General features: G+C 37.7%; 3 protein-coding genes across 10 annotated transcripts in view; 2 read left to right on the top strand and 1 right to left on the bottom strand.

Annotated features, from left to right (window-relative positions):
• LOC121371803 overlaps positions 1 to 9,935 on the bottom strand; it is a 46,663-nt gene extending 36,728 nt beyond the window's left edge. For all 3 annotated transcript variants that reach the window (XM_041497959.1, XM_041497962.1, XM_041497964.1), the window contains exon 1: positions 9,880 to 9,935. The gene's annotated coding sequence lies outside the window, so the exon portion shown is untranslated. The remainder of the gene's footprint in view (positions 1 to 9,879) is intronic.
• LOC121371806 (dual specificity protein phosphatase 14-like) overlaps positions 1 to 21,650 on the top strand; it is a 28,882-nt gene extending 7,232 nt beyond the window's left edge. For 3 of the 6 annotated variants that reach the window (XM_041497968.1, XM_041497971.1, XM_041497974.1), the window contains one exon: positions 20,410 to 21,650. In XM_041497968.1, coding sequence (XP_041353902.1) covers positions 20,410 to 21,004 — 595 coding nt within the window. In that variant the 3' untranslated portion in view covers positions 21,005 to 21,650. The other 3 variants (XM_041497969.1, XM_041497973.1, XM_041497970.1) reach the window with 3 other exon arrangements.
• On the top strand, positions 10,508 to 11,653 carry LOC121371805 (dual specificity protein phosphatase 18-like). The gene has a single exon (XM_041497967.1). The coding sequence runs from the start codon at positions 10,977 to 10,979 to the stop codon at positions 11,598 to 11,600; it is 624 nt and encodes a 207-aa protein (XP_041353901.1). The 5' UTR covers positions 10,508 to 10,976; the 3' UTR covers positions 11,601 to 11,653.
• Positions 21,651 to 26,848: the final 5,198 nt, after the last annotated feature.

The following is a 26,848-nucleotide window of genomic DNA, read 5'->3' as shown; positions in this document are numbered from 1 at the left end:
TAAACAAGGAGTGTTTGATAATAAAAATATAGATGCATCCATGCATTGAGAACATCCATACAGTTAGCCATACATGTACAGCCAAAATTGGACTCTCTAAAAAGACACCAGAACTACTTGAAGATTTTCAAGTTCCTGGTCACAAAAACAACAGGTCACTAAACAGTAACATAATTAACAAGTGTCTAAATAACAAATTACTGTCTTGCTACATCGACCTCTGGTTGGTTCTGGCCTGTCTTAACAAGAACTGGTTGTCGTCTGCTCCTAAACATTTCCATCATTCAGTTATTCAGCAAGTTTGTTATTCTTTTTCTTTTGTATTCAGTATATTACAAATAATAATAATGTTTACAATCCTACTGATCAGCCCATAAGATGATGTGTTTGGTTTGAGCAAGTTAATTTTTTTTATTGTTTAATGACATCACGAGAGCATATTTATTTATTAATCATCGGCTATTGGATGTCAAACATTTGGTAATACAGATATGTAGTCTTAGAGGAAACTAGTAACATTTATTAGTTAACAACAAGGGATCTTTTATATGCACTTTCCCACAGACAGGACAGCACATACCATGGCCATTCATAAATCAGTCATGGAACACTGGTTGGGACAGGAAAAACACCCAGTCAGAAAATTGGTCCACTGAGGTGATTTGATCCTGCAACCAAAGCACCTCGGGCAAGCATTCTTCCGACTGCCAGATCCCACCTTGTCAATGTTTCCAATGCTGGTACATCAACATGCTTATAAATGGGAAAGTGCTAATAAAAGAGCTTACTAGTGTTGTTTTTCAGGTTTAGTCTTGTTGGTAATAGCTGATTTTCTCTCTCTCTCTCTCTCTCTCTCTCTCTCTCTCTCTCTCTCTCTCTCTCTCTCTCTCTCTCTCTCTCTCTCTCTCTCTCTCTCTCTCTCTCTCTCTTTCTCTCTCTCTCTGTCTAAGCATTTATTTGAAGGTTACGTTTTGTATCTGGGTAAGTGTACATAATGTTTGAATAGCTGAATATCAAATGGCTGATGTTTTGTGATAAGATATAAACCAAATCAAGCAGAATATTCATGTGTACATTGTATATGAAATACAGACCTTGGTGTACTATGGTTCACTAGGTAACTGTGTGTGTGTGTCTCTCTCTCTCTCTCTCTCTCTCTCTCTCTCTCTCTCTCTCTCTCTCTCTCTGTCTAAGCATTTATTTGAAGGTTACGTTTTGTATCTGGGTAAGTGTACATAATGTTTGAATAGCTGAATATCAAATGGCTGATGTTTTGTGATAAGATATAAACCAAATCAAGCAGAATATTCATGTGTACATTGTATATGAAATACAGACCTTGGTGTACTATGGTTCACTAGGTAACTGTGTGTGTGTGTGTCTCTCTCTCTCTCTCTCTCTCTCTCTCTCCTCTCTCTCTCTCTCTCTCTCTCTCTCTCTGTCTAAGCATTTATTTGAAGGTTACGTTTTGTATCTGGGTAAGTGTACATAATGTTTGAATAGCTGAATATCAAATGGCTGATGTTTTGTGATAAGATATAAACCAAATCAAGCAGAATATTCATGTGTACATTGTATATGAAATACAGACCTTGGTGTACTATGGTTCACTAGGTAACTGTGTGTGTGTGTGTGTGTGTGTCTCTCTCTCTCTCTCTCTCTCTCTCTCTCTCTCTCTCTCTCTCTCTCTCTCTCTCTCTCTCTCTCTCTCTCTCTCTCTCTCTCTCTCTCTCTCTCTCTGTCTAAGCATTTATTTGAAGGTTACGTTTTGTATCTGGGTAAGTGTACATAATGTTTGAATAGCTGAATATCAAATGGCTGATGTTTTGTGATAAGATATAAACCAAATCAAGCAGAATATTCATGTGTACATTGTATATGAAATACAGACCTTGGTGTACTATGGTTCACTAGGTAACTGTGTGTGTGTGTGTGTGTGTCTCTCTCTCTCTCTCTCTCTCTCTCTCTCTCTCTGTGGAAATTGTGAGTGCATATCAGTGAACATTTTTCTCTCTGTATCTCAAATTTTATGGATTGCTATACAATTCTAAAATGTCAAATAGTAATTGCTACTTAATTTTTTATTGATCATAAACTGTCTGTCAAATATTTAAAACAAAATGTTCCTTGCATATTAATAAGTACATATGTGGATTTGCACAGAATATGTCACAGTAAATTTCTCTAGTGAGACAGACAGTCACATAGGCATCAGTAGATGGTGAAAACTTGGGAGGCCTGTTATTAAATGTGAGGGCACATATAAAAAAAAATTAAAATCTAAAGACAAAAATCTAAAGACGTGTGTGTGAGTGTGTTTGTGTGAGTGTGTAAGTATGAGTGTGTGTTTGTGTGTGTGAGTGTCTGTGCGTTAGTGAGTGTCTGTGCATGCGTGTGAGTGTGTATGTGTTGGTCTTGTTTGCTACTCGTTCATTTAGGATATTTGTAGGGGGTCAACTTGGTTGCAGCTAAATTTGTAAATGACAAACACCAAGTGATATAACTGAAATATTTAATGAACTTTACTTGTCCAGTAGTGCATTCTCAGACGAAGAGGAATCTCAGCACTATGAGGTGATACCAGTTCACATTAACGGGCTTTTAAAAAATAATTGTGTCATTTGTGCACATTGAATATTAGTGTATTTGTCATTTGTGCACGTTGAATATTAGGTTATCTGTCTCACCCGTGAGTTGTCAGAGGTTCTTGTTAACTGGATCGATCATGAATATAAAGAAACATTTGAAAAATATTTTCTCGAGAATGAGAGATAACTCTGCCATCTGGGACAGCATGATCAGATGAAATTAAGACCACTGCACAAAGCAGAGTCCTAAGGGTGTTCTGACTGCTCAAACAAATCAGTGTTTACTGCCAACTGGTAGCAGAAAATACAACTAATATTTTGGGGGGTTTTGATAACCATTGTCCCACATAGATTGCCATAATGAGACTTAGTCATTGTTGCTTTATATGGTTGTGCTAAAACAATGTTCTTATAATAAAGAACTATAAGCTACATTTTTGTGAAGTTATAATAAAGAACTATAAGCTTTATTTTTGTGAAGTTTCCAGAGAATTGGTCAGAGAAAACAAAAGTAATTAAAATCAATATTTTGATCACCTTCCATCTGGGAGAGGGCAACACTCCATCCCCTACCCACCCACACACACACACATACACACATTTGCAGTGTTGGTGGGCAATGCCCTGTGGGGACCCCCCCCCCCCACCCCTGCCCCCCCCTCGCCCCTGCTGATCTCTAAGAGGCAGGCAGACAGACAGATGGATGGACTGATTAAACAACAAAAACCAAGCCTGTGATACATGTAATCATGTCTTTTTCACATTTGTTTTGCTTTAATAGGACCACGTGGTGGTAGGTTAGGATCAATAATATATACTCTTCCTAATGAGATATACATCTACACACAGTACTAGTCAGTGTTACGGTCTTGGCCTGGCTTATACTTTGATATTTGATATTATGTAACTTCCTCAATTTTAAATGGAGTATTGAACACTGTCATGCCTATAGCAGGTCAGGTACCTGTACTTGTACATGTATTCAGGTTTGTGACAGGACTCATCACAGAATCTTTCATTTGGCTACTAAATTGCTGTAATTGATTGGAACTGCTATCAGTGCACCAGGTACTATTTTGGTTTAAATTAAGTTATATAGGATGCAACTGTTAGGTTGGCAATATGTATTTGAAACTAGCTTAGCCAAAGACACATTTTGGTATATTCAAAATGATCAATGTTATTTTGTTGTGTATGGGGCTTGATTTGGTGTTATGCACCCTATATAATTGTTCAAATATAGTATATGTTGGTCAAAAACGTTATTTGTCATGTATGGAATTTCATTTTGTGGTGTGCACCCTATAGACAATGTACAATGCTGCCTGTACAAAAGACTGTTCATGAATTGTTTATGAGATGCTTATATATTCAGTTTTGATCTGTTTGTAACACTAGCTAGTATGTCAGTCGCTAGGGGATGTTAAAATGTATTATCTTCAGTGGAGTACTGTTAGACTGGCAGGTTTTTATACAGCAAGCTGACTATTAGTATGACCACACTGTTACTCAGTTTAAAAAACAAACAGTTGTGTCTTTGCAAAGGCCTAAATAATAATGGACTAAATTACAAAGCCTGTTTTCCTTAAACAGGTGTTTCAGCATTTTAAATGTATGTAGTTACACGCATGTAAGTCAAAAACAGTTTTATAAATTTGGCCCTATATCTTTAAGTTTAGCTACAGTATATAAGTTACAAGTTTTTTGGTAATGGAGAATGTACATGTACAAGGAGGTGTAGATTCATGAAACATAATTCACAAGCCTGTAGGGACAAGTTAATTATTTTTCATGAATCTACACTTCCAAGTGCATTCTCCAACTTAATCCATTAATCATCAAAAACAAATTACGTGATTGCTAAATTAACTTCTATTTTATCTTTTTTAATGAAAATATTGGTTAAAATGGCAAAGAATATTTTCAAAACTTCAGGGCTCACCCTGGATAAAAAATACCTGTAGCCAAAATATTAGCCAAATGGAATTTTTATTAGCCATATTGCAAATGCTTTATCCAAAATTGTTTTATGCAGTACTGTATTGAGTATTCATATATGAATATGAAAATGCATCTTTTTCAGCTAATTGTGTACAAACTGGAATAAATTTGAATAACAAAACGTCAATGGGGGTAGGGGCAGTTAATATATTACTTTGATTTTTCAGCGGGAGTGGGAGGGATAGGGTGATGCATAATCTTTAGAGTAGGATCCTAACCTGACCAATTCGGTGAGGAAATCCTCAGCAATGGCTGGCCGGCATTAAGCGTGACACACGTGCTAAACATGTAATCTCTGATGTCTGATTTAGTTTCCGACAGTCTCAGGTTTATAAGGCTTAAATTACAGTGGTAAAGCACTCGCTTGATGCGCATTCGGTCTGGGATCGATCCCCATTGATGGGCCCATTGGGCTATTTCTCGTCACAGCTAGTGTACCACGACTGGTATATCAAAGGCCTGGTATGTGCTATCCTGTTTGTGGGATGGTGCATATAAAAGATCCCTTGCTACTGATGGAAAAATGTAGCAGGTTTCCTCTCTAAGACTATATGTCAAAATTACCAAATGTTTGATATCCAACAGCCGATGATTAATAAATCAATGTGCTCTAGTGGTGTCATTAAACAAAACAAACCTTTTTTCTTTTTCTTTTTTTATTTGACGAGGCTAAAGCTTTGTACTTGTTTACAGTATATAAGTTCTATCAGAAGTGGGTTCGAATCCCTGACTTGAATGCATAAAAAGTTCAAATTGCATTGTTTCACAGGTGTTGATTCTTGAAAAATAATCTACACCTAGAACAATAGGAAATGCTCTGTTTGATACAACCGGTCACAAACTTCAGAATAATCGAACAGTATATTACAATTTGTACGTGATACTGACTTTTATTCTAACCTTTAATATTACCTATCTGTGATATTTGTAATTTTCGCACAGTTCTTAACTGTGTTTTTATTAAACTTTTGAATTGTTATATTGATGTTTTTCATCACAATATTGATGCATTTACCATAGTTTGACACCCAGTAGCTGATGTATTTTTCGTGCTGGGTGTTGTGAAACATTCATTTATTCATTCATTCATTCATTGGAATACTCTTTTTTCATACTATGGCATTTACTACAAATTATTTATTCCTGAGCCAATTGTTTTCTAAATTGCACACAAAAATAGTAATTTTGGGGTATTTCCAAAACATTTACTTTTCTTCTTACATAAAACTAAACTGAAATTATTTACAAAAAAAAACCAAACATTTTTTTTAGGAGGATGGTGACAGACTCTAAGTCGACATTTTTGTTTTTATGTTAGTCTTTCTGCATTATGCATGCTGGTTTGTCAGTTGTAACTTTTCTCACGTGATATATGAGAGTTGAGTAGTGTTTTATGATCACTTTGTTTCTGCAATGATAAAAGCATTGACACAAGAACGGGGATGTCGCTGTGCAATCTTAAACACTGTGCTGCTACGTTGATTACAAGTACAGCTTTACGAGCAGGGAGTCTCATCAGTATGCAAAGTAGCTGTGGAGACCTAATTAATTTTACAGAAGGCCCCCCCCCCCCCCCCGCAAGAGGTGGTGGTGGAAGGTATCCGTGTGCTCATATTGATTGTTTGTGATGCCAGATCTCAAATTAAGTCAGAAGGATATTGTTTCCCATATTGATCTGTTGATAATAGCTTTCTTTTCTTGACCTGCAATGCAGACAGCTGCATTTATCATTTAACACAATTGGAATAAGAAAAAAAAGAAGCATGTTTTCTCTGAGTAAATGAAACTGTAAAATTGTCATTAAATATGCATATTGAAAAGAACAGTGTTAATAAATTGTAGTTTACCGACATCAGTTAAATTGCAGTTGTATATATACCTTGACGAGCTATTGGTTTTATCTATCAGACTAAAGGTTGGTAGGTACTGGGTTCGCATCCCGCTACTAGCTCTCACTCAAACCACTACACTAACTTGTATCTTACTAATAACTAACTCAGGGGAACTTTAAAAACTTTTTTTATTTATTAGCAACTGTTCAAAATTTAGTAGCAACTATTTAACATTTTAGAGTGGCAAAGTAATCTCTAAAGGTTTTATAGTGACACGATACTGAATAAAATGTTCCCTGTATAAACACTATCCTAGCGTCCTAGACGGACATCCCAGTTAGTCGAGGTGTTTACCCAGGACAGCATGCTTTAACCTTAATTGGATATAAGCACATAAATCAGGTTGAGATGAAATATACATTAATTAGAACTCTTACAATGACCATCAGTAAAATATATAGTAAACTGGATTAATATTGCGACATGGTTTTCTCATCACAACACATCTTGGTGTATGATCGTGACATGCAATATTCATGAACAACTGTTGGTATCTGCAAGGCATATCTTCAATCTTTCTTTATGAACATAATGTGTGCATATAAATTTTGCGACTTAATGTTGAGCATGAATCACTCAACGTTTATGTACAAGCATTTGTCTCCAGTTTACAGTATGTGATTTACATAGTCTGCACTATAATTCTTCTGTTCAGCACATTATGATGCACTATTTCCAAGCCATAGTTCATTAGGAAACATGCCACTTCGTGAATACAGGCCGTTACAACAGACTGAATCTGATTTATTAAAAGTGTTGTTTAGTGCACATACAGTAGTTGCCAGTATGATAGATATTGCCATAACCACCAACCCTTCCATCAAGTACTAAACGTACTCCGTGTTATCACCTAATTAATACCATTTCTTTTGTATGTTGCTTATTGTTCATTCAAGCCACAGCATTTCACGGGAACGATTGTTTCCAGTTGTGTGTCAGTAGCTTACTGGCAAAATCATGGAACCTAAAGTCTGTTACCCATTAACATATAACACAATCCATCCTTTACAATGATTACCCCAAAAGAAGTTTCTCATGGGTTCCATTGAACTAGACAGGGCATAGAACTGAAAAAGTTTCCCTTAAAGTTTGAAATCTTGTGGCTTGTTATTGTATATACAATCAAACATGTTACGCAGCCACCTTAGCAATGAATATACGTACATGTATACTGCAGATATAATATAATATAGGCAAGTTTGTACTCTAGATGATGGAAAACTAGAAATATGGCTTGTTAAGAGAAGGGTTGCTTAATACAGGTTAGTGGTTGTTCACTACAGGTTAGTGGTGGCTCACTACAGTTTAGTGGTGGCTCACTACAGGTTAGTGGTGGCTCACTACAGGTTAGTGATTGCTCACTACAGTTTAGTGGTGGCTCACTACAGGTTAGTGGTTGATGAATACAGGTTAGTGGTGGCTCACTACAGGTTAGTGGTTGATGAATACAGGTTAGTGGTGGCTCACTACAGGTTAGTGGTGGCTCACTACAGGTTAGTGGTGGCTCACTACAGGTTAGTGATTGCTCACTACAGTTTAGTGGTGGCTCACTACAGGTTAGTGATTGCTCACTACAGTTTAGTGGTGGCTCACTACAGGTTAGTGGTGGCTCACTACAGGTTAGTGGTGGCTCACTACAGGCTAGTGATTGCTCACTACAGGTTAGTGGTGGCTCACTACAGGTTAGTGGTGGCTCACTACAGGTTAGTGATTGCTCACTACAGGTTAGTGGTGGCTCACTACAGGTTAGTGGTGGCTCACTACAGGTTAGTGATTGCTCACTACAGGTTAGTGATTGCTCACTACAGTTTAGTGGTGGCTCACTACAGGTTAGTGATTGCTCACTACAGTTTAGTGGTGGCTCACTACAGGTTAGTGGTTGATGAATACAGGTTAGTGGTGGCTCACTACAGGTTAGTGGTGGCTCACTACAGGTTAGTGGTGGCTCACTACAGGTTAGTGGTGGCTCACTACAGGTTAGTGATTGCTCACTACAGTTTAGTGGTGGCTCACTACAGTTTAGTGGTGGCTCACTACAGGTTAGTGATTGCTCACTACAGGTTAGTGATTGCTCACTACAGTTTAGTGGTGGCTCACTACAGGTTAGTGATTGCTCACTACAGGTTAGTGGTGGCTCACTACAGTTTAGTGGTGGCTCACTACAGGTTAGTGATTGCTCACTACAATTTAGTGGTGGCTCACTACAGGTTAGTGATTGCTCACTACAGTTTAGTGGTGGCTCACTACAGGTTAGTGGTGGCTCACTACAGGCTAGTGATTGCTCACTACAGGTTAGTGGTGGCTCACTACAGGTTAGTGATTGCTCACTACAGGTTAGTGGTGGCTCACTACAGGTTAGTGGTGGCTCACTACAGTTTAGTTAGTGGTGGCTCACTACAGGTTAGTGGTGGCTCACTACAGGTTAGTGGTGGCTCACTACAGGCTAGTGATTGCTCACTACAGGTTAGTGGTGGCTCACTACAGGTTAGTGATTGCTCACTACAGGTTAGTGGTGGCTCACTACAGGTTAGTGGTGGCTCACTACAGTTTAGTTAGTGGTGGCTCACTACAGTTTAGTGGTGGCTCACTACAGTTTATTGGTTGCTCACTACAGGTTAGTGGTGGCTCACTACAGTTTAGTGGTGGCTCACTACAGTTTAGTGGTGGCTCACTACAGGTTAGTGATTGCTCACTACAGTTTAGTGGTGGCTCACTACAGTTTATTGGTTGCTCACTACAGTTTAGTGGTGGCTCACTACAGTTTAGTGGTGGCTCACTACAGGTTAGTGGTGGCTCACTACAGGTTAGTGGTGGCTCACTACATGTTAGTGGTGGCTCACTACATGTTAGTGGTGGCTCACTACAGTTTAGTGGTGGCTCACTACAGGTTAGTGGTGGCTCACTACAGTTTAGTGGTGGCTCACTACAGGTTAGTGGTGGCTCACTACAGTTTATTGGTGGCTCACTACAGGTTAGTGGTGGCTCACTACAGGTTAGTGGTTGCTCACTACAGGTTAGTGGTGGCTCACTACAGTTTAGTGGTGGCTCACTACAGGTTAGTGGTGGCTCACTACAGGTTAGTGATTGCTCACTACAGGTTAGTGGTGGCTCACTACAGGTTTGTACTGATCGCTGGGTAATTAGTCATGCTGCTTCTAAAGACAGGTGTCTGGTTAATACAGATCAGTATGTACTATACTGTGACTGTGGTAAAAAGTAATGGGCCTCTTAGCATGGCTGACTCTCATTACAGGTAACCAGTTGAACAGGTTTGATTTGTACACTAAACAACTCTAATCAATAAACGGAAAAAGGATCTACGGTACAATGCATTGACCCCCAGTGTTGACAGTGGACTGGTTGTATTAGTTGTATACTTTACAAAGAAGTCTACTTACAGTACAATGAGGTAGAATGAAGCACTGGTAAGGTCTGTGTCATATGGTCCAGCGTGGACAGTGATGTCATATATGTTGTGTATTGTACACATTGTGTATTTATATCTCATGACTAATCAGACTCGTATATAAAGACAAATACCCGATACTGCACACATGACATTAGTTAACGTGACACTGTCAACAGAGCGGTATTCTCACACAGGCTTTAATAATTGATAAGTAGAGGACAGTGTATATAGGGTACTTTAATATATACTCAACAACACAAGTACTGCACACAGGACATCAGTTGACGTGATACTGTCAACAGAGCGGTATTCTCACAGGCTTTAATAATTGATAAGTAAAGGACAGTGTATATAGGGTACTTTAATATATACTCAACAACATAAGTACTGCACACAGGACATCAGTTGACGTGATACTGTCAACAGAGCGGTATTCTCACAGGCTTTAATAATTGATAAGTAGAGAACAGTGTATATAGGGTACTTTAATATATATATATATATATACTCAACAACACAAGTACTGCACACAGGACATCAGTTGACGTGATACTGTCAACAGAGCGGTATTCTCACACATCGATCAGTAGAGGACAGTCTGTAGGGTACTTTATGTATACTGAACTATAAAAGAGACACAAATATTAAGTTAGTGTTCTTTAATCTAGTATTCCAAATCATTCAGTTTGAATCCATTAGGTTTTGTGTATATTAAAATGATTAATGCTTGTCAGTATTTTGATTGTACCATGAAAAGAGGTAGACAAATATTGTAAAATTATTATATTAAAATATTTGTGTTTCTTTCGTTGATTATAGTAATAAGTAACTTTACTATGAAGGTGTTAACTGACTGACACTGCAAGCTGCATGTATTCCAGGCTCATTGCACTGTGACTAATATAGCAATAACGTCTCTGGACCTTTCATATGTTTGTTTGACAAACCATTCAGCTGTGATTTATCGTATTCAGTGGAACACTCCTGTGTGTGATATATGTCAGAAGTCTGTTAACATTCATTGTCAACTCTTGATATTTTGTTTCATAAATCTGTAACCTTGAGAAAGTTTTATTTGTCCAACACATGAAGAACTCTGTCAAACAGATGTCTTCGATTAGCAGTATCACTGAAGAGGTTTTCCTGAGTGGTGTCACTGCTGTTGCTAGCGAGGATACACTGACTAAACACAACATCACGCATAGCTTGAATCTGGCCCGAGAGTTGCAGGACTTTGAGTACCCGGTCCATGTGGAATGTCTGCGCGTGAGTCTGCGCGACGCGAGTGATGAAGACTTGTATCCACGCCTGCACGACCTCGTTGACCACATCCACCAGGTTGTGGGGAGGGGAGGACGCATCGTGGTGCACTGCGTGGCAGGAATTAGTCGCTCGGCCAGCGTCTGTATTGCCTATCTTGTGAAGCACCATGAGATGACTCTCAACGATGCCTACCATCATGTACTGGACAGACGGGAAGTCATCCACCCCAACAATGGATTCTGGCAGAGTCTGGTCCAGTTTGAGGAGGATATTCGTGGAAGTAACAGTGTACAGTTGATGCCATTTGTCCTGGGAATGGTCCCCAGTGTGTATGAACAGGACACAGAGTTGTGCATCAAGCGATACTGGATGGACGAGTTGTGTTTGATGTTTCTCTTTCATTTACTTGTACTTACAGTACAGACTGCAGCTTTTTTCTTTATGTAGCAAAAGCATATAAATGTCCTCTGTGTGTAAACATATAAATGTTTTTGATTATATTTGTATTTGATTTTGTTTTTCATCTAGAAATATCCCAAAGTGTTGGGAAAAGTACAATCAACAATAGACAAAGGTGGCCAGAATATTTTTCCAGACAGTTTTAATTCTTCCTGGGAAGTGGGCTGCATCATTGCCCCCAACCTACCTGGATTTATAGATGATTCTCAGTAGAACAAATCAAAGACCTTACATATGTGGTGAAACTGCACAAACGTGAGAACTGCATCATTGCCCCCAACCTACCTGGATTTATAGATGATTCTCAGTAGAACAAATCAAAGACCTTACATATGTGGTGAAACTGCACAAACGTGAGAACTGCATCATTGCCCCCAACCTACCTGGATTTATAGATGATTCTCAGTAGAACAAATCAAAGACCTTACATATGTGGTGAAACTGCACAAACGTGAGAACTGCATCATTGCCCCCAACCTACCTGGATTTATAGATGATTCTCAGTAGAACAAATTAAAGACCTTACATGTGTGGTGAAACTGCACAAACGTGAGAACTGCATCATTGCCCTTGGATGTTTGGGGGCGGGGTGTAGCCCAGTGATATAGCGCTCACTCGATGCGCAGTTGGTGTGGGATCGATCCCTGTCGGTGGGCCCATTGGGCTATTTCTTGTTCCAGCCAGTGCACCATTACTGGTATATCAAAGGCCGTGGTATGTATTATCCTGTCTGTGGGATGATGCATATAAAAGATCCCTTGCTGCTAATGGAAAAGAGTAGTCCATGAAGTGGTGACAGCAGGTTTCCTCTCTCAATATGTGTGTGGTCCTTAACCATATGTCTGATGCCATATAAGCGTAAATAAAATGTGTTGAGTGCGTCATTAAATCAAACATTTCTTTCTTGGATGTTTGGCCCCAACTCTTAATGGTGGTACATGTAACTTACACTTTTGTCAGGACCACTCTATTTGGCCTGAAAAGAGAAGAAACCCCACACACAGACACCACCACCATCATCAAATTAGCTTGTTTCCGGGTGGTTGTTGGTTTTGTATTTAAAATAAATGAATGAAATTTTAGAATCATTCTACAGTTTTAATTGGTTACTGCATTGAGAAGAATGGTATTTGTCCTTCTGCTTCAGACTAAATGCATTCTGAGCCCAACAAATTCTGTATCTCCTAAACTCTGTAAAAATTAGTAAATTGCCATGAAAGCCAAACTTGATAGAGGTCAGTAACAGTACATGATAAAGCTATACCTCAGACAAAATTTCAACTCAATATCCTGAGCCATTGTAAAAAATAAAAAATAAAGTCCAGAAAGTTATATGTAGGACAGAAAGACAGAAAGACAGACAGAAGGATGCAGAGAAAACCTATAGTCCCTTCCGGTTGGACCGGTAGAGGACTAATAATAAATACTAGTTCATATGGCTAACTCCTCAACATGTACCAAATATATATAGTTTTCTCTCAGCCCATAATATATGTAATACAGGAACTCACACATGCATGCAATGAAAGAAAGAAAGAAATGTTTTATTTAACGATGCACTCAACACATTTTATTTATGGTTATATGGCGTCAGGCATGTGGTTAAGGACCATACAGATTTTGAGAGGAAACCCACTGTCACCACTTCATGGGTTACTCTTTCCGATTAGCAGCAAGGGATCTTTTATTTGTGTTACCCACAGGCAGGATAGCACAAACCATGGCCTTTGTTGAACCAGTTATGGATCACTGGTTGGTGCAAGTGGTTTACACCTACCCACTGAGCCTTGCGGAGCACTCACTCAGGGTTTGGAGTCGGTATCTGGATTAAAAATCCCATGCCTCGACTGGGATCCGAACCCATTACTTACCAGTCTGTTGACTGATGGCCTAACCACGACGCCACCGAGGCCGGTATGCATGCAAAGTGTCTTTCTGGCTTCAAACTAGCAAAAGGTTCATTAAAGTTTTATTTACTCTTAATATTAAATTTCATTGTTTGGAGATGTGCTGTGTATATACAAATACAGTTACTCGCCAGCTCCAAAGTGCAAACACTAAATAGGTAATTTATACTTGATTATTAGTTGGATTATAGACTGAGAAATTAAATATTATTATATCTATTACCGGTAGCTGAGATTTATGTCTCTCTAATCTAACAATTTTGCAAGTGGTGGCACTGGTACAGAGACTTCTATTAGCATGTCCCTCAATCCAAGAAGCATATATAGTAAATATATATGTATCTACTCAAAGGGCTGGAATTTATGGATTTTCAGACAAATATTTCATTCTTTGATGTGGGTAATAAATTAAATATCACAAGTTTGCTTTTGGTGGCAGCCATTGTATTTTTGGTTTGGGGTTTTGGTGTTGTCGTTGTTGGTGGGGGGTGGGGGGTGTTGGCAAAATAGCTTATTTTGTTTATTCTGTATGTTTTTTCTGACACCCAATAGCCAATGTGTATTTTTGTGCTGGGGTGTTGTTAAACATTCATTCATTCATTCATTCATTCTGTATGTACACAATTTAGTGGGTTTTTTCTGTAATAAACTTCGAATAGATAATAGTATGCAAGGAAATGAGAAAACACAGAAGCCTTTATCTGTTGACTGAAATCTAAAAATAATGTGAAGGTCGTTGAGCAATATCTGAAGAAGAGAAAACATGATACTCAATTAGCTTGTGTTATTTCCTTCAAGTTGCAGGTACGGTTGGGTAAGGCTGTACAGTGTGTGTATCGGTTTCATATTTTTCTTGGCATATGTTCAGGTCGGTTATCAACATTAAACTGCTGCTTCTTGAATGCAAGTTAATGGTGAGTGAACTGTACAGGAAAACAACATGAGCCTTTTGTGGTGGATGCATCACATTTGTTATAATTGTGAAGCAAGTGAGTGTAATCTGCCGGTTATCAGCGTGAACCTGTTGTCAGTTAATAGCTGCTACACAGTAGATACAGCTTCCGTCTGACCGCAAGTCAGTCAGGGTTCACTATGCTGTACAGCGTGTATCTGCCTGTGTAGTTCCTTATTCCTCACATCTCTGAAACCAGCATCTTTAATCCATCTCTTGTGTGGGATAGTCCAGGTGGGAATCCGTGTTAAATACACAATATATGACTCAGGCAGCGGTATGCATTATTGGTCGGATTGGTAGCTTACAGAAACATTCGCTTTCCCCGACTGCCTATTGTATTGGGTGATTGCTGTGTACTGGAATGCTTTGTTTTGCTCTGCCTTGGTGCGTCTCACCTCTGGCGGTGTAAACACACCAGTGTTGTATCACTACCAGGCTATGGTTACATGCAGTCAGTGTTCACAGTTAGCACTTCATTAAGTGGTCAGGTCATCTCGTGGTGTTGGAGTTAACAAATGTGAGTAATTGCTTGTGTGTGTGTGTGAGTGAGTGAGTGAGTGAGTGAGTGAGTGAGTGAGTGAGTGAGTGAGTGAGAGTGAGTGAGTGAGTGAGTGAGTGAGTGAGTGAGTGAGTGAGTGTGTGTGTGTGTGTGTGTGTGTGTGTGTGTGTGTGTGTGTGTGTGTGTGTGTGTTCTGTGGGATAAGTTTCTGGAAAATGTCTTGAATTAATTTTTAAAATGTCTAGTCTTGTGCATTAATATTTAAGTAGACAGTTTCTTGTGAAATAACTGTAACGATGGATTATTTTTACTCTTCCATTCTGACTGAAGTACATATAAGTATTAGTATGAAATTTCATTCATGTGAGCCAGTTTTATTTTAACCTAAATAATAAAAGTGTTTGAGATGTAAAAATTGGAATATAAAATAGTCTTTCAAAAATGTGGACATGTGCATATAACTATATAACTACATTAATTAAATAAACTTTGTAAATAATAGGCTTTAAATTCATGAAAGGAAAGGGTTTTGTTTTAAATAATAATAATAATAATGAACTTAAATATAATTTTAGGAAAGGACTGCTTGTTTAATGACAACTCGGCAAATGTTATGCTATGTCATATTGGTAGCTGTCTTAAGACAGAACTTATTGCCAGACTTGGTCTGAGAGTGAGAGAAGAAAACCACGGCTGACTCCTAGATTACACAGGTGAAAAGCAGAAAGAGATCTGTTATACATGCACTTGCTTTCATACAGGACAGTACATGCCATATATCCTCATTTACAAAAAAGAGTAATTTTCAGGAATATCCGTAAAAATTTTATACTACATATTATCAAAATTTAACCTATGTTTGTCGTAATTCTAGTTTAACATGATGTTTTAACAAAGGAAACGTGTTTTTAAAATAACAATAAAAAAAGGTTCTGTTTTTATGTTCAGATTTTAAAAACATTGATTAAGATATTCAAGCATATTTCTTGATTTTTTTTTTACATGCATACAAAATAGATTTTTAACTAGTAGAAGTTACAGAGTAACAAAAGAATAATCAAATATAAAGTTTAATAGGATAAATTATTCAAGAAAATATAATTTCAAAATGCAATAAATTTCAAAATTGTTGTTTTATTGATATATTAACCAATGGTTTTTTGTTTGATTTTTTTTATCAATTGCATATATTTCCAAAACAGTTCTCCTTTTTGTTTTGTTTTGTCAAGCCAAACCAGAATTATTGAGAGAGAGAGAGAAAAAAAATGTGTGCTGGAACAAGTTACATGTAGTTGTAATATTCCCCAGCAAACATATCGTACATATGGTTAATTATCAGTTGTGAGATGTTTTCATGTTACAAGTCTTTGACACCTTGCCAAACACCAAACTGTGTATAAGATATTACATGTACAGTGCAGTCGGTGATTTCGATCAACAGGTCTGTTCAAGTTTTGTGTTCAAGTGCTTGGTTGTGTATCAAGTTCAGAATGGCTGGATCAGCAGTCAGTAAATCAAACTGATTCGATTAGACACAGGTGACATAAATTGTTGAGTCATACACCACGGCAATCTGTCAGAGTTACCCTACTGTGGCGGGCTGTCTGAAAAACTGGCCAACTCTGTGGTTAGGTGGAACACCACCTATTAGTTTTTCATATTTCAGAAATAACTTCAGTGGAAAATACAACAACAACACAAGAACCATATGACTGCTACTTTTAGGAAGTTCAGTCACTTGATAATCACCATGCAAAACAATCAATATACGTTGACCGCAATACTGTTATGGCAGTTTCTGCCAGAGGGTAAAATGGGTATAGCGCCATACCCAAATTCTTTTGCAGATTTTATTTTTTTAAGTTAACCTTCTTACAAAATTAATTACTCTTATCATTACTATATGATTTTCTTAACCCTAACCCTAAACTTGACCCATTTTCTTTCTGGGGGAGGCCCGCCATATTCCTTGTTGACTGTGGTTGCATTCAATTTCATAGTGCCATACCCCAAAATTTCTTTCTGGCAGAAACACTGGCAGCATACAACATGCACATTGGTTATCATTTGGTAATTAAAGTAACAGATGGCTTCATTTCATTTATATTTATTTTTGTGCTTTTATCAATCAAAAATTCAAGCAACTTTTCTGGGCACACACCTGAGCTATCTGGACTGTTTGTTCAAGCCAGTGGGTTTGTGATTATTTGTAAATGTTTAATGAAAGTAAAGTAAAGTAAAGTTTGTTTTATTTAACGACGCCGCTAGAGCACATTGATTTTTTATCTTATCATCGGCTATTGGACGTCAAACATATGGTCATTCTGACACTGTTTTCAGAGGAAACCCGCTGTCGCCACATAGGCTACTCTTTTTACGACAGGCAGCAAGGGATCTTTTATTTGCGCTTCCCACAGGCAGGATAGCACAAACCATGGCCTTTGTTGAACCAGTTATGGATTACTGGTCGGTGCAAGTGGTTTACACCTACCCATTGAGCCTTGCGGAGCACTCACTCAGGGTTTGGAGTCGGTATCTGGATTAAAAATCCCATGCCTCGACTGGGATCCGAACCCAGTACCTACCAGCCTGTGTTTAATGAAAGAGACATCCGAGTGGTGGTTTTACATCTAACCACTGACTAGTTAAACTCGCTGTGGGTGGGTTTGTGATTATTTGTAAATGTTTAATGAAAGAGACATCCGAGTGGTGGTTTTACATCTAACCACTGACTAGTTAAACTCGCTGTGGGTGGGTTTGTGATTAGTTGTAAATGTTTAATGAAAGAGACATCCGAGTGGTGGTTTTACATAAATCCACTGACTCGTTAAACTCGCTGTGGGTGGGTTTGTGATTAGTTGTAAATGTTTAATGAAAGAGACATCCGAGTGGTGGTTTTACATCTAACCACTGACTCGTTAAACTCGCTGTGGGTGGGTTTGTGATTAGTTGTAAATGTTTAATGAAAGAGACATCCAAGTAGTGGTTTTACATCTAACCACTGACTCGTTAAACTCGCTGTGGGTGGGATTGAGCTGATACTGGTATGCAAACTTAGTACAGGTCCAATGGCTTAACCATGACACCATCAAGGCCAATAAATAGCATCAAACCAACCGCTTATTTATTTGCTACAGAGGTACAGCCTACGTGTAATCATCAAAGAAAGATTTAAAAAGGCATTTCTGTATTTCACATTAATCATAATGCTTCAATGAAGACCAATTTTCAAAATCAGAGTATATTAACTTCTGCACAAAGTAAATCATCAAAGAAAGCTGTTAGTAATAGTAGGCATTTCTGTATTATACATTAATGTTTCAATGAAGACTAGTTTCCTAAACCAGAGTATATTAAACTACTACACAGAGTAATGATACAGGGAATGGCTGCACGATCACTGAACAGTGGTGGGTTAATCTGCTTATTGTTAATGTTTGCAGCCACTTTGACACTGTGTGTGTGGTCAGTCTGTGTCAGGTTCGATTGATAGGCTCTGTATGAAACTCTTACTGTCGGCTACAGACAGCCTGTCCAAGTAGATCACCCTCAACACCATGTAACTTCTGCTGGCAAATATGTGCTGTGTTTAATCAAGTATGTGCAGCTTTTGACCTGCTTGACCCTAAACAAATGCATGTAGTTGGTGTTATATGTCGCTGACATTACAGTGTCAAATACTACTACTACCAGGAGGAGTAATCAGTGGAACCACAGTTTGTTGTGTGATGGACTGATCTGTTGTTATCCTCATTAGATGAAGCAGTTATGGATTTGTTGTGTTTAGACAGACAAACAAGAGTTTTCTAGAAAACCAGAGAATCCTTGTATGAAGAATATAAATTTACAGTAATATGATGTTAATGTGGCCTTGCCACTTAAATATTTAGACAAAAACAGAAGAATTCAGATACGGTCTAACAAGATTTTTTTTTTTTTAAATGTTTTTGCTAATAAGGTAGTATTGATTATTGAACATGTACATACATGTACCATTAAATAAACTTTCTCTGATTGATTTGATATTGAACCGGCTGTCTCTAGTAATTATGTTTAGTGTGATTCATTTATACCGATGTATTTACTTTGAAATATTGTTGTGGAGAAATTATTATTATGGATATTGTTGTGTTAGTGCTGGGAATTGAACGATGTTGTGATCAATCACCATGTAGTTCTAGCCGACAAACGATCAATTAAAACTGGTTGAAGGTGTGTTGTGTTTTGAAGAACATAAACCTGGTTGCTACTTTGTGCTACACATTTTTGAGGTGTATTTGTCTTCTTTATTAAAAGTAATTAAATAGTTCATAATCCTATGTATTGAAAATAAAAACATTTTGACTTGTGTTATTTTATTTTGAAACAGTTAACTTGTACTCAATTAATTTGTAAAATGATTCAAGTGATTGATGCTCACAGATCACAGATTTGTGTTTGGAAGCATAGGATTATGAGATAGAATCCCAAAATATCCAGATACTCTGACAGAATTTCTAAAAGAAATATCAGTGCCTGAAAGTTAAGTTTTAGCATCACTATATTATATTGCTGTACATCAACCAAAAGATTCTTCTTCTTCTTCTCGTTCTTCGTCAGTCAAATCATCAGACCAGTGATTCCCACAAAAGAGGCGGTGTTCATTAGTTCAGTGACTGTTCCATGCAGTTTTGTGGCAAGTGTTGTTGTGTTTGGCCATATTAATAGTCTGGATGTGTTGTGTAGGCTGCAGTGTTCGGGTGTTTCAGCCGCTTGTCCACAAGGGCAGTCTTCGGAATTGCCAGTTTTGAATGTTCTGTGCAAATGATGATTCATTCTGTTGTGTTCGCATCTTAGTCAGAAGATTATTACTTGTTCTAACCAAAAGATTGTTATCAACAGTATATTTTATCAGAGCAACATTATTAAATTGAATTTATTTGGTGTCCTCTGTACTAATGTTTGCCTTCATGAAATGAAGATTTCAGACTTATTAAAGTGAACAGACATGATCAATCCTATATGAGATGATTGAAAGAGTTGTGTCAGTAGGAATCTTGATGGAGAGACATTGTAATGGTCAACATGTCTGAATACATGCACCTCAGTGGTAGAGCACTTGCCTGCTGGTCGAGATGTTTTACAACGTTAACGCAATATGTCCTGCAATAAGCTTTTCAAAAATACACTTTTATTTTTAACACTAATACAGTTTGAGAGCTTTACAACTAAAATAACTAATTTAATTGTAACTCTAGGTTTTGTCAACATTCTTTTGACATTTTCAGGAATCCGTTAAAGCAGAAACAAAGTGTTTAGATTTTAAAGACTGGATGGCAAATTGAATGCAACCATCAGAATAAACTGTAATGTTCAAACAACCAAGTATCAGTTAGAGAGTTAGTATGAATCCAAGTATATTATGTTTTAACAAATGTTTTTTACAATTTATTTCAGCTCTATAACACCGATGGATCGTAACATGTTCAGCCAGATTGCCCAGATAACTGACCACCTGTTTCTGAGCAGTGCGGCTGCGGTCAGTGGGGAGAGAGTCCGCGGTCTGAGCATCACCCACATCATCAACTGCACCATGGACATCCCCAACCTGCACGTGCCCGGCGTCGACTGCATCCAGATCCACGTGGACGACCTGCCCAGCGCCAACCTCAGCCTCTACTTCGACAGCGTCAGTGACAAGATTGCACAGATCCACCAACGCGGCGGCAAAACTCTGGTGCACTGTGTGGCCGGCGTCAGTCGCTCAGCCAGTCTGTGTATCGCATACCTCATGAAGTATTACCACAAGACACTGGAGGACGCGTACAGGCATGTCAAACAGAAGCGTTCGGTGATTTACCCGAACTTCGGCTTCTGGCGGCAGCTCATAGATTACGAACGCCGTTTGTTCCGGACAAATTCTGTGAAGATGGTCCAGTCGAATATAGGCTGGATCCCGGACGTGTTGGAGAAAGAGACTCGCAACATGGTGTGGTTTTCTGGACCCAAGTCATCATCCTACCGGTATTCGTCGAGGACTGGGCGCTTTTGATACTAGTGAAATACTTAGGTTCTTTGACTCACATCTTTAATATGTGGTTTATTTATTTATGTATAGATTGCTGTTTGTTCTGCAAACAGGATGAAACAGTGGGAACTGTTCATAAAGGTATGACAGTGTCTGTATATATACACAGCCTGTATGCAAACAGAACAGTAGGTACCGTGTTTGGCACTGAACAGTATTTTAACATCCATGTATACACTGTGACAATTAAGTTTTATTTTTAAGGTCTCTTCTAAATTTATATGCCAACATTATACTATATTTGGAAGAAAAATGTCAGTTTTAAAGTTAGACATGCAAATATTATGAGACCTGGGTCCTATGTTTGGCACTCTGAGAATGGTAGTGTTAATAAAGTCTGTCCTAGACTGGTTTGTCCTAAACAGTGCTATTGTTTGCCAGCAGATCAAGATTTATAGCACTTGTTCTTCACTAGTTTATTCATAACGCAGTAGGAGACGGTAGTAGCCTACTGTGTGTGGCAACAATGCACTGTTTATAAAACCTGTCCTACACTAATATATGTATGGATAGGAGACCATAGTACGGTACTGTGCTAGACAGAAGGGCACTGTTTATAAAGTTTGTCCTAGAGTGCTTTATATACATGAAAATAAAAATGAAGAAACAATAGTATTATGTTTGGCAGCAAGGCCCTGTTTCTAAAGTTTGTTATAGATTGGTTTATATACATGGTTAATTGAAGAAACGGTAGTACCATACTGTTTAGGCGCTGTTTGTAAAGTCTGCACACTGATAAGCACTATTAAGTATGTTTGGAGCAGGGTACTAAAGTTACAACCAGCTTCAGTTCATATTGTATTAAGCAATACAAAGTTCTAGAAAGAGGTGTCCACTGTCTTCTTGATTTAGCTCTTGCTACTTGCCCACCACAAAAACAAAGTTGCATTCAGTTAATTTTTAAAAACCCTAAAAAATGTGGACATCTTTTTATATTTGTTGTTTGGGGTTTTTGTTTTGTTTTACAGTCAAACAGATTCATGGTATGTTATTAATTAAGACAATGTTTTGTGATGTTTTTTTTGTTTTTTTGTTGGGGTTTTTTTTGGGGGGGGGGTGTATTGTTTATGCTGAAATAATTCTGACAGTGAAATTACATTTATTGTTATTTATGTGTTACTGAATTCCTTGAAATACACATTTTAACAACAGAACTATGTAGCAATCCTTTGAAATTAACTTTATTTGATATGTGTCAACCCAATGTTTTACTGATGGGTAGTCCACATGGATTTGAAGTGTAAAATAAAATAAAACTGCAAGGATATACATATGCATTTGTTCATGCATATGTATCCTTGTAAGGTTGGAATACAAAATAACCAGCATGTCCACAAGCTTGATTCTGCAACCTAAAATACCTCAGGTATCCTCTGTACAATGTACCTCTGAGCTATACTGTACACCCAGCTCTGTACTACTGGGCTACAATATACATCCATCTCTGTACTACTGGGCTACAATATACACCCATCTCTGTACCACTGAGCTACAATATACATCCATATCTGTACCACTGAGCTACAATATACATCCATCTCTGTACTACTGGGCTACAATATACATCCATATCTGTACCACTGAGCTACAATATACATCCATATCTGTACCACTGAGCTACAATATACATCCATCTCTGTACCACTGAGCTACAATATACATCCATCTCTGTACTATTGGGCTACAATATACACCCATATCTGTACCACTGAGCTATAATATACACCCATCTCTGTACCACTGAGCTACAATATACATCCATCTCTGTAAAACTGAGCTTAACAGATATCCAGCTTTGTACTACTGAGCTACATTATACATCCAACATCTATCTCTGTACACCAAGTTACTGTACACCCATCTCTGTACACCCATATCTGTACCACCGAGCTACTGTATACCCATCTCTGTACCACCAAGCTACTGTACATCTATCTCTGTACACCAAGCTACTGTACACCGAGCTACTGTACATCCATCTCTGTACACCAAGCTACTGTACATCCATCTCTGTACACTAAGCTACTGTACACAGAGCTACTGTACATCCATCTCTGTACACCAAGCTACTGTACATCCATCTCTGTACACTAAGCTACTGTACACAGAGCTACTGTACATCCATCTCTGTACACCAAGCTACTGTACATCCATCTCTGTACACCGAGCTACTGTGCATCCATCTCTGTACCACCGAGCTACTGTACATCCATCACTGTACACCGAGCTACTGTACACCCATCTCTGTACAACCGAGCTGCTGTACATCCATCTCTGTACACCGAGCTACTGTACACCAAGCTACTGTACACCCATCTCTGTACAACTGAGCTACTGTACACCCATCTCTGCACCACCGAGCTACTGAACACCCATCTCTATACCACCGAGCTACTGTACACCCATCTCTGTACACCGAGCTACTGTACATCCATCTCTGTACACCGAGTTACTGTACACCGAGCTACTGAGCTACTGTACACCCATATTTGTACCACCAAGCTACTGTACATCTATCTCTGTACACAAAGCTACTGTACACCCATCTCTGTACCACCAAGCTACTGTACACTCATCTTTGTACCACCAAGCTACTGTACACCCATCTCTGTACCACCGAGCTACTGTACATCTATCTCTGTACACCAAGCTACTGTACACCGATGTCTGTACATTGAGCTACTGTACATCCATCTTTGTACCACCGAGCTACTGTACATCCATCTTTGTACCACCAAGCTACTGTACATCCAACTTTGCACCCTGAACTACCATGTACATATTACATCCCGTTAGAAACATTAAGCATCATTAAAGTGTGTGGTTTTGAATCATTGCAGTTTGATTTCTTGCTGTGAACTACACATACATGTAATTTATCCTACCGTTGGTTCTACAGATATTTTAGATGCATCAAGGTACTCAAAAGAATTCATTTTTGATTTCATTACCTTTCAAAGTTTTTATTCTACAGGTACAAATATGTTTCTCAGTGTTTGAAATAAGTATTTGTCCATTTGTCATGACAACTGAAAATCTGTTCAGACAAGCAAACTGTACCTCAGTGGTTATCTGGTGAACAAGAAAATAATTGTAAAAGCTGTTGCTCCAGTAAACCAACCACTTAAGTGGACAATTGAAAATATCAACAGACAAATAAATCTTATTTCTTTCACTGTTTATTTGGAGTTAATCTGGACTTGTAATTAAATTTTACAATTATTTGTTACTGTTGTGGACAGAAAAGGAAACTTCCATGATTGTAACATTTGAAAAGAATGTTAAACATTGAATATTTTATGTTCTGTTTTGTTAAGTTATTGCCATTCCAAAACAAGTATTAGGGTGCTTTTGCCCAAGTTTTGTAACTGTTTTATTTAAAATCTTACGTTAAATGTGTTTAATATACAGTGAAACCTGTCTAAACTGGACGCGTAACAATGCAGAATCCTGTTAAAACCAGCCACGTTTCATGGTCCAGAATTTTCTCAATTCTAAAACGCGACTGTTTAAACACCAGATACATATTAGATCCCCAGTCTGATCCAATTGAAACCGATTTCACTGTGTATACATCTGTGATCTATTAACAGAAAAATAGATTTACATTAATAACACCTCTAAAACTTAAAACTGGTCAAATCACAATTTAGTAATCTGTTGTATAGATTAGAATAGCATTATAAACCACTGATGTCTGTTATTATTAAAATCAGTGGTTCAACATTCCTTTTGACAAATAAATTAACATTTTATGTTACATTTTAATTAATCTGTCGAGTAGACCACAAAAGCATGTCTCTTTGTAAAATGAATACAGTTACTACCTTTCTTTAAATGTCACTTTTATATATATGTAATTGTTTGTAAATACAATTAATAACTTTGTACATATGTTTCTTTATAGCTGTACATTTATTTATTTATTTGAAAAGTTAATAATTGGTTGGCTGTTGTAGTGATTGTAACATGCTTTTCTGCAAAGTAATTTCACATCATAGTCATGTGCCCTTGTAGAGACGTTAATTTTTAATACACACAATTTATGATGTAATAAAAGGTTGGAGGTCAGTATCAAGAGTGGATATACATCAGTATATATGGATACTGTATTGTGAAAGCAAATGTGGCCCATGAAAGAATTTAAGTTGTATAATTATAATACAGTTTTAATATCTTTTGAAAATTCTCAATGATTAAAGCTGCTGTCTGATCTCAATTTGAGTTAAAGATTGTCTGTTATTTTGTTTAGGTCACAAAACCCCACCAAGAAAACCATGCACACACTGTGAATCGGCTAAGCCAAAATGTTGTCAAGATTTTTTGTCCATACCCTGATGAACCTAAAAGAAATAACAGATAGTCCTTATAGTTAAATTTGAAACATTCTTATTAATAATAACACAAACAAATTGATATTTTATTTTTATTTTTATTTTATTTTTATTTTTTTTTTTTTTTTTTCTTAACAAAAATTTTCAATAATGCAAAATATCAATATAATTTGACATCATAACATGATCATGACAATGTAATTTTTACATTCAGGAAACATTTTGGTTTTTGCTATCAATGGATATCATCAACTACCTATATGCAACTGTTACTGTGTATTTTTTTTACACTAACCAGCTCATCAGTTGTATTATTTATAACCACTTCCGACTTTGCATGTATTTTGCACATTGTTTTGGTGCAGTGTGGGCGGCTACTGCAGACCGTGCTGCTTGTATAGGAACACTGCTATAGCTGAACATAGAATTGATTTTTACATATGGTGTGCATGCAGAACGATGATTTATGTATATTATGAACTATATTATTTATGTTGTTTGTAATGATAAGAATTGTTTTTCTGTCATAGGTTTATGTTTATTTGCAAAACTAGTCTAGGACTATTTATTTACGAATGAAGAAACCTCTGAAGCTGGACAAGATCGCTGAGTGAGAATTATTAGCATACTTAACAAAGATAGGTACCAGCTGTAAGATTAAAACCTCTTTTGGGATATAATATTATTTCTTTGTAAGTCAGGGCCCATGTTTTTACATCTTAGACTCCAATCTCTGATGACATCACATGCATGCAGATTGTTTGTCATTGCCAGGATCATAAAGTAAACTTAAGTTTGTTTTGCATAACGACACCACTAGAACACATTGATTTATTAATCATCAGCTGTTGGATGTCAAATATTTGGTAATTCTGACATGTAGTCAACAGAGGAAACCCATTTTTCCTAATGGAGCAAGGGATCTTTTATATGCACTTTTCGACATACGGGAAATCACATACCAAGGCCTTTGACCAGTTGTGGTGGACTGGTTGCAACGAGAAAAACCCAAATCAGCTGAATGGATCCACCGAGGTAAGCACCTCAAGTGAGTATTCAACTGACTGAGCTAAATCCCGCCCCTGATGATAGTGTGAAGACTTGAATCCAGATATTAAGAGTTTCATAATCATGGTTCTGTGCCGTTCTGTCCTATGTAGAGCAGCTAGTGATCTCAGGTACTGTGCACAGGGCCCACATGCCTCAACCTGAAGCGGATATGGGCACCTCAGTGAGTTATGTTGCGTTGCATAACTTTTGAACATGCTTATATACCACAGAGGCTTCGAGCATGTCTGTCCCGGGTTCCATCTCAGGTCAGCCAGAAACCCAACCCGAGACAGATAATTTATAGGGACAATTTTGATTATTACATCCAAAAATAAAAGATGGGACTTTATAAATTTATGTGTACATCCTAAAGTAATATAATTCAAACAAAATTAAAAGTGAGTTAGGTAATTAAGTATGGTCA

The sequence above is a fragment of the Gigantopelta aegis genome, chromosome 4, assembly GCF_016097555.1.
Source record: "Gigantopelta aegis isolate Gae_Host chromosome 4, Gae_host_genome, whole genome shotgun sequence".
Taxonomy (NCBI): domain Eukaryota; kingdom Metazoa; phylum Mollusca; class Gastropoda; order Neomphalida; family Peltospiridae; genus Gigantopelta; species Gigantopelta aegis.
The sequence above is the reverse complement of the archived record's forward strand: the minus strand, read 5'-3'. Positions and strand labels throughout refer to the sequence as shown.

Bases quoted from the DNA above. Each gene is read 5' to 3' on its own strand.
- LOC121371805 (XM_041497967.1), top strand. From the start codon at position 10,977: ATGAAGAACTCTGTCAAACAGATGTCTTCGATTAGCAGTATCACTGAA.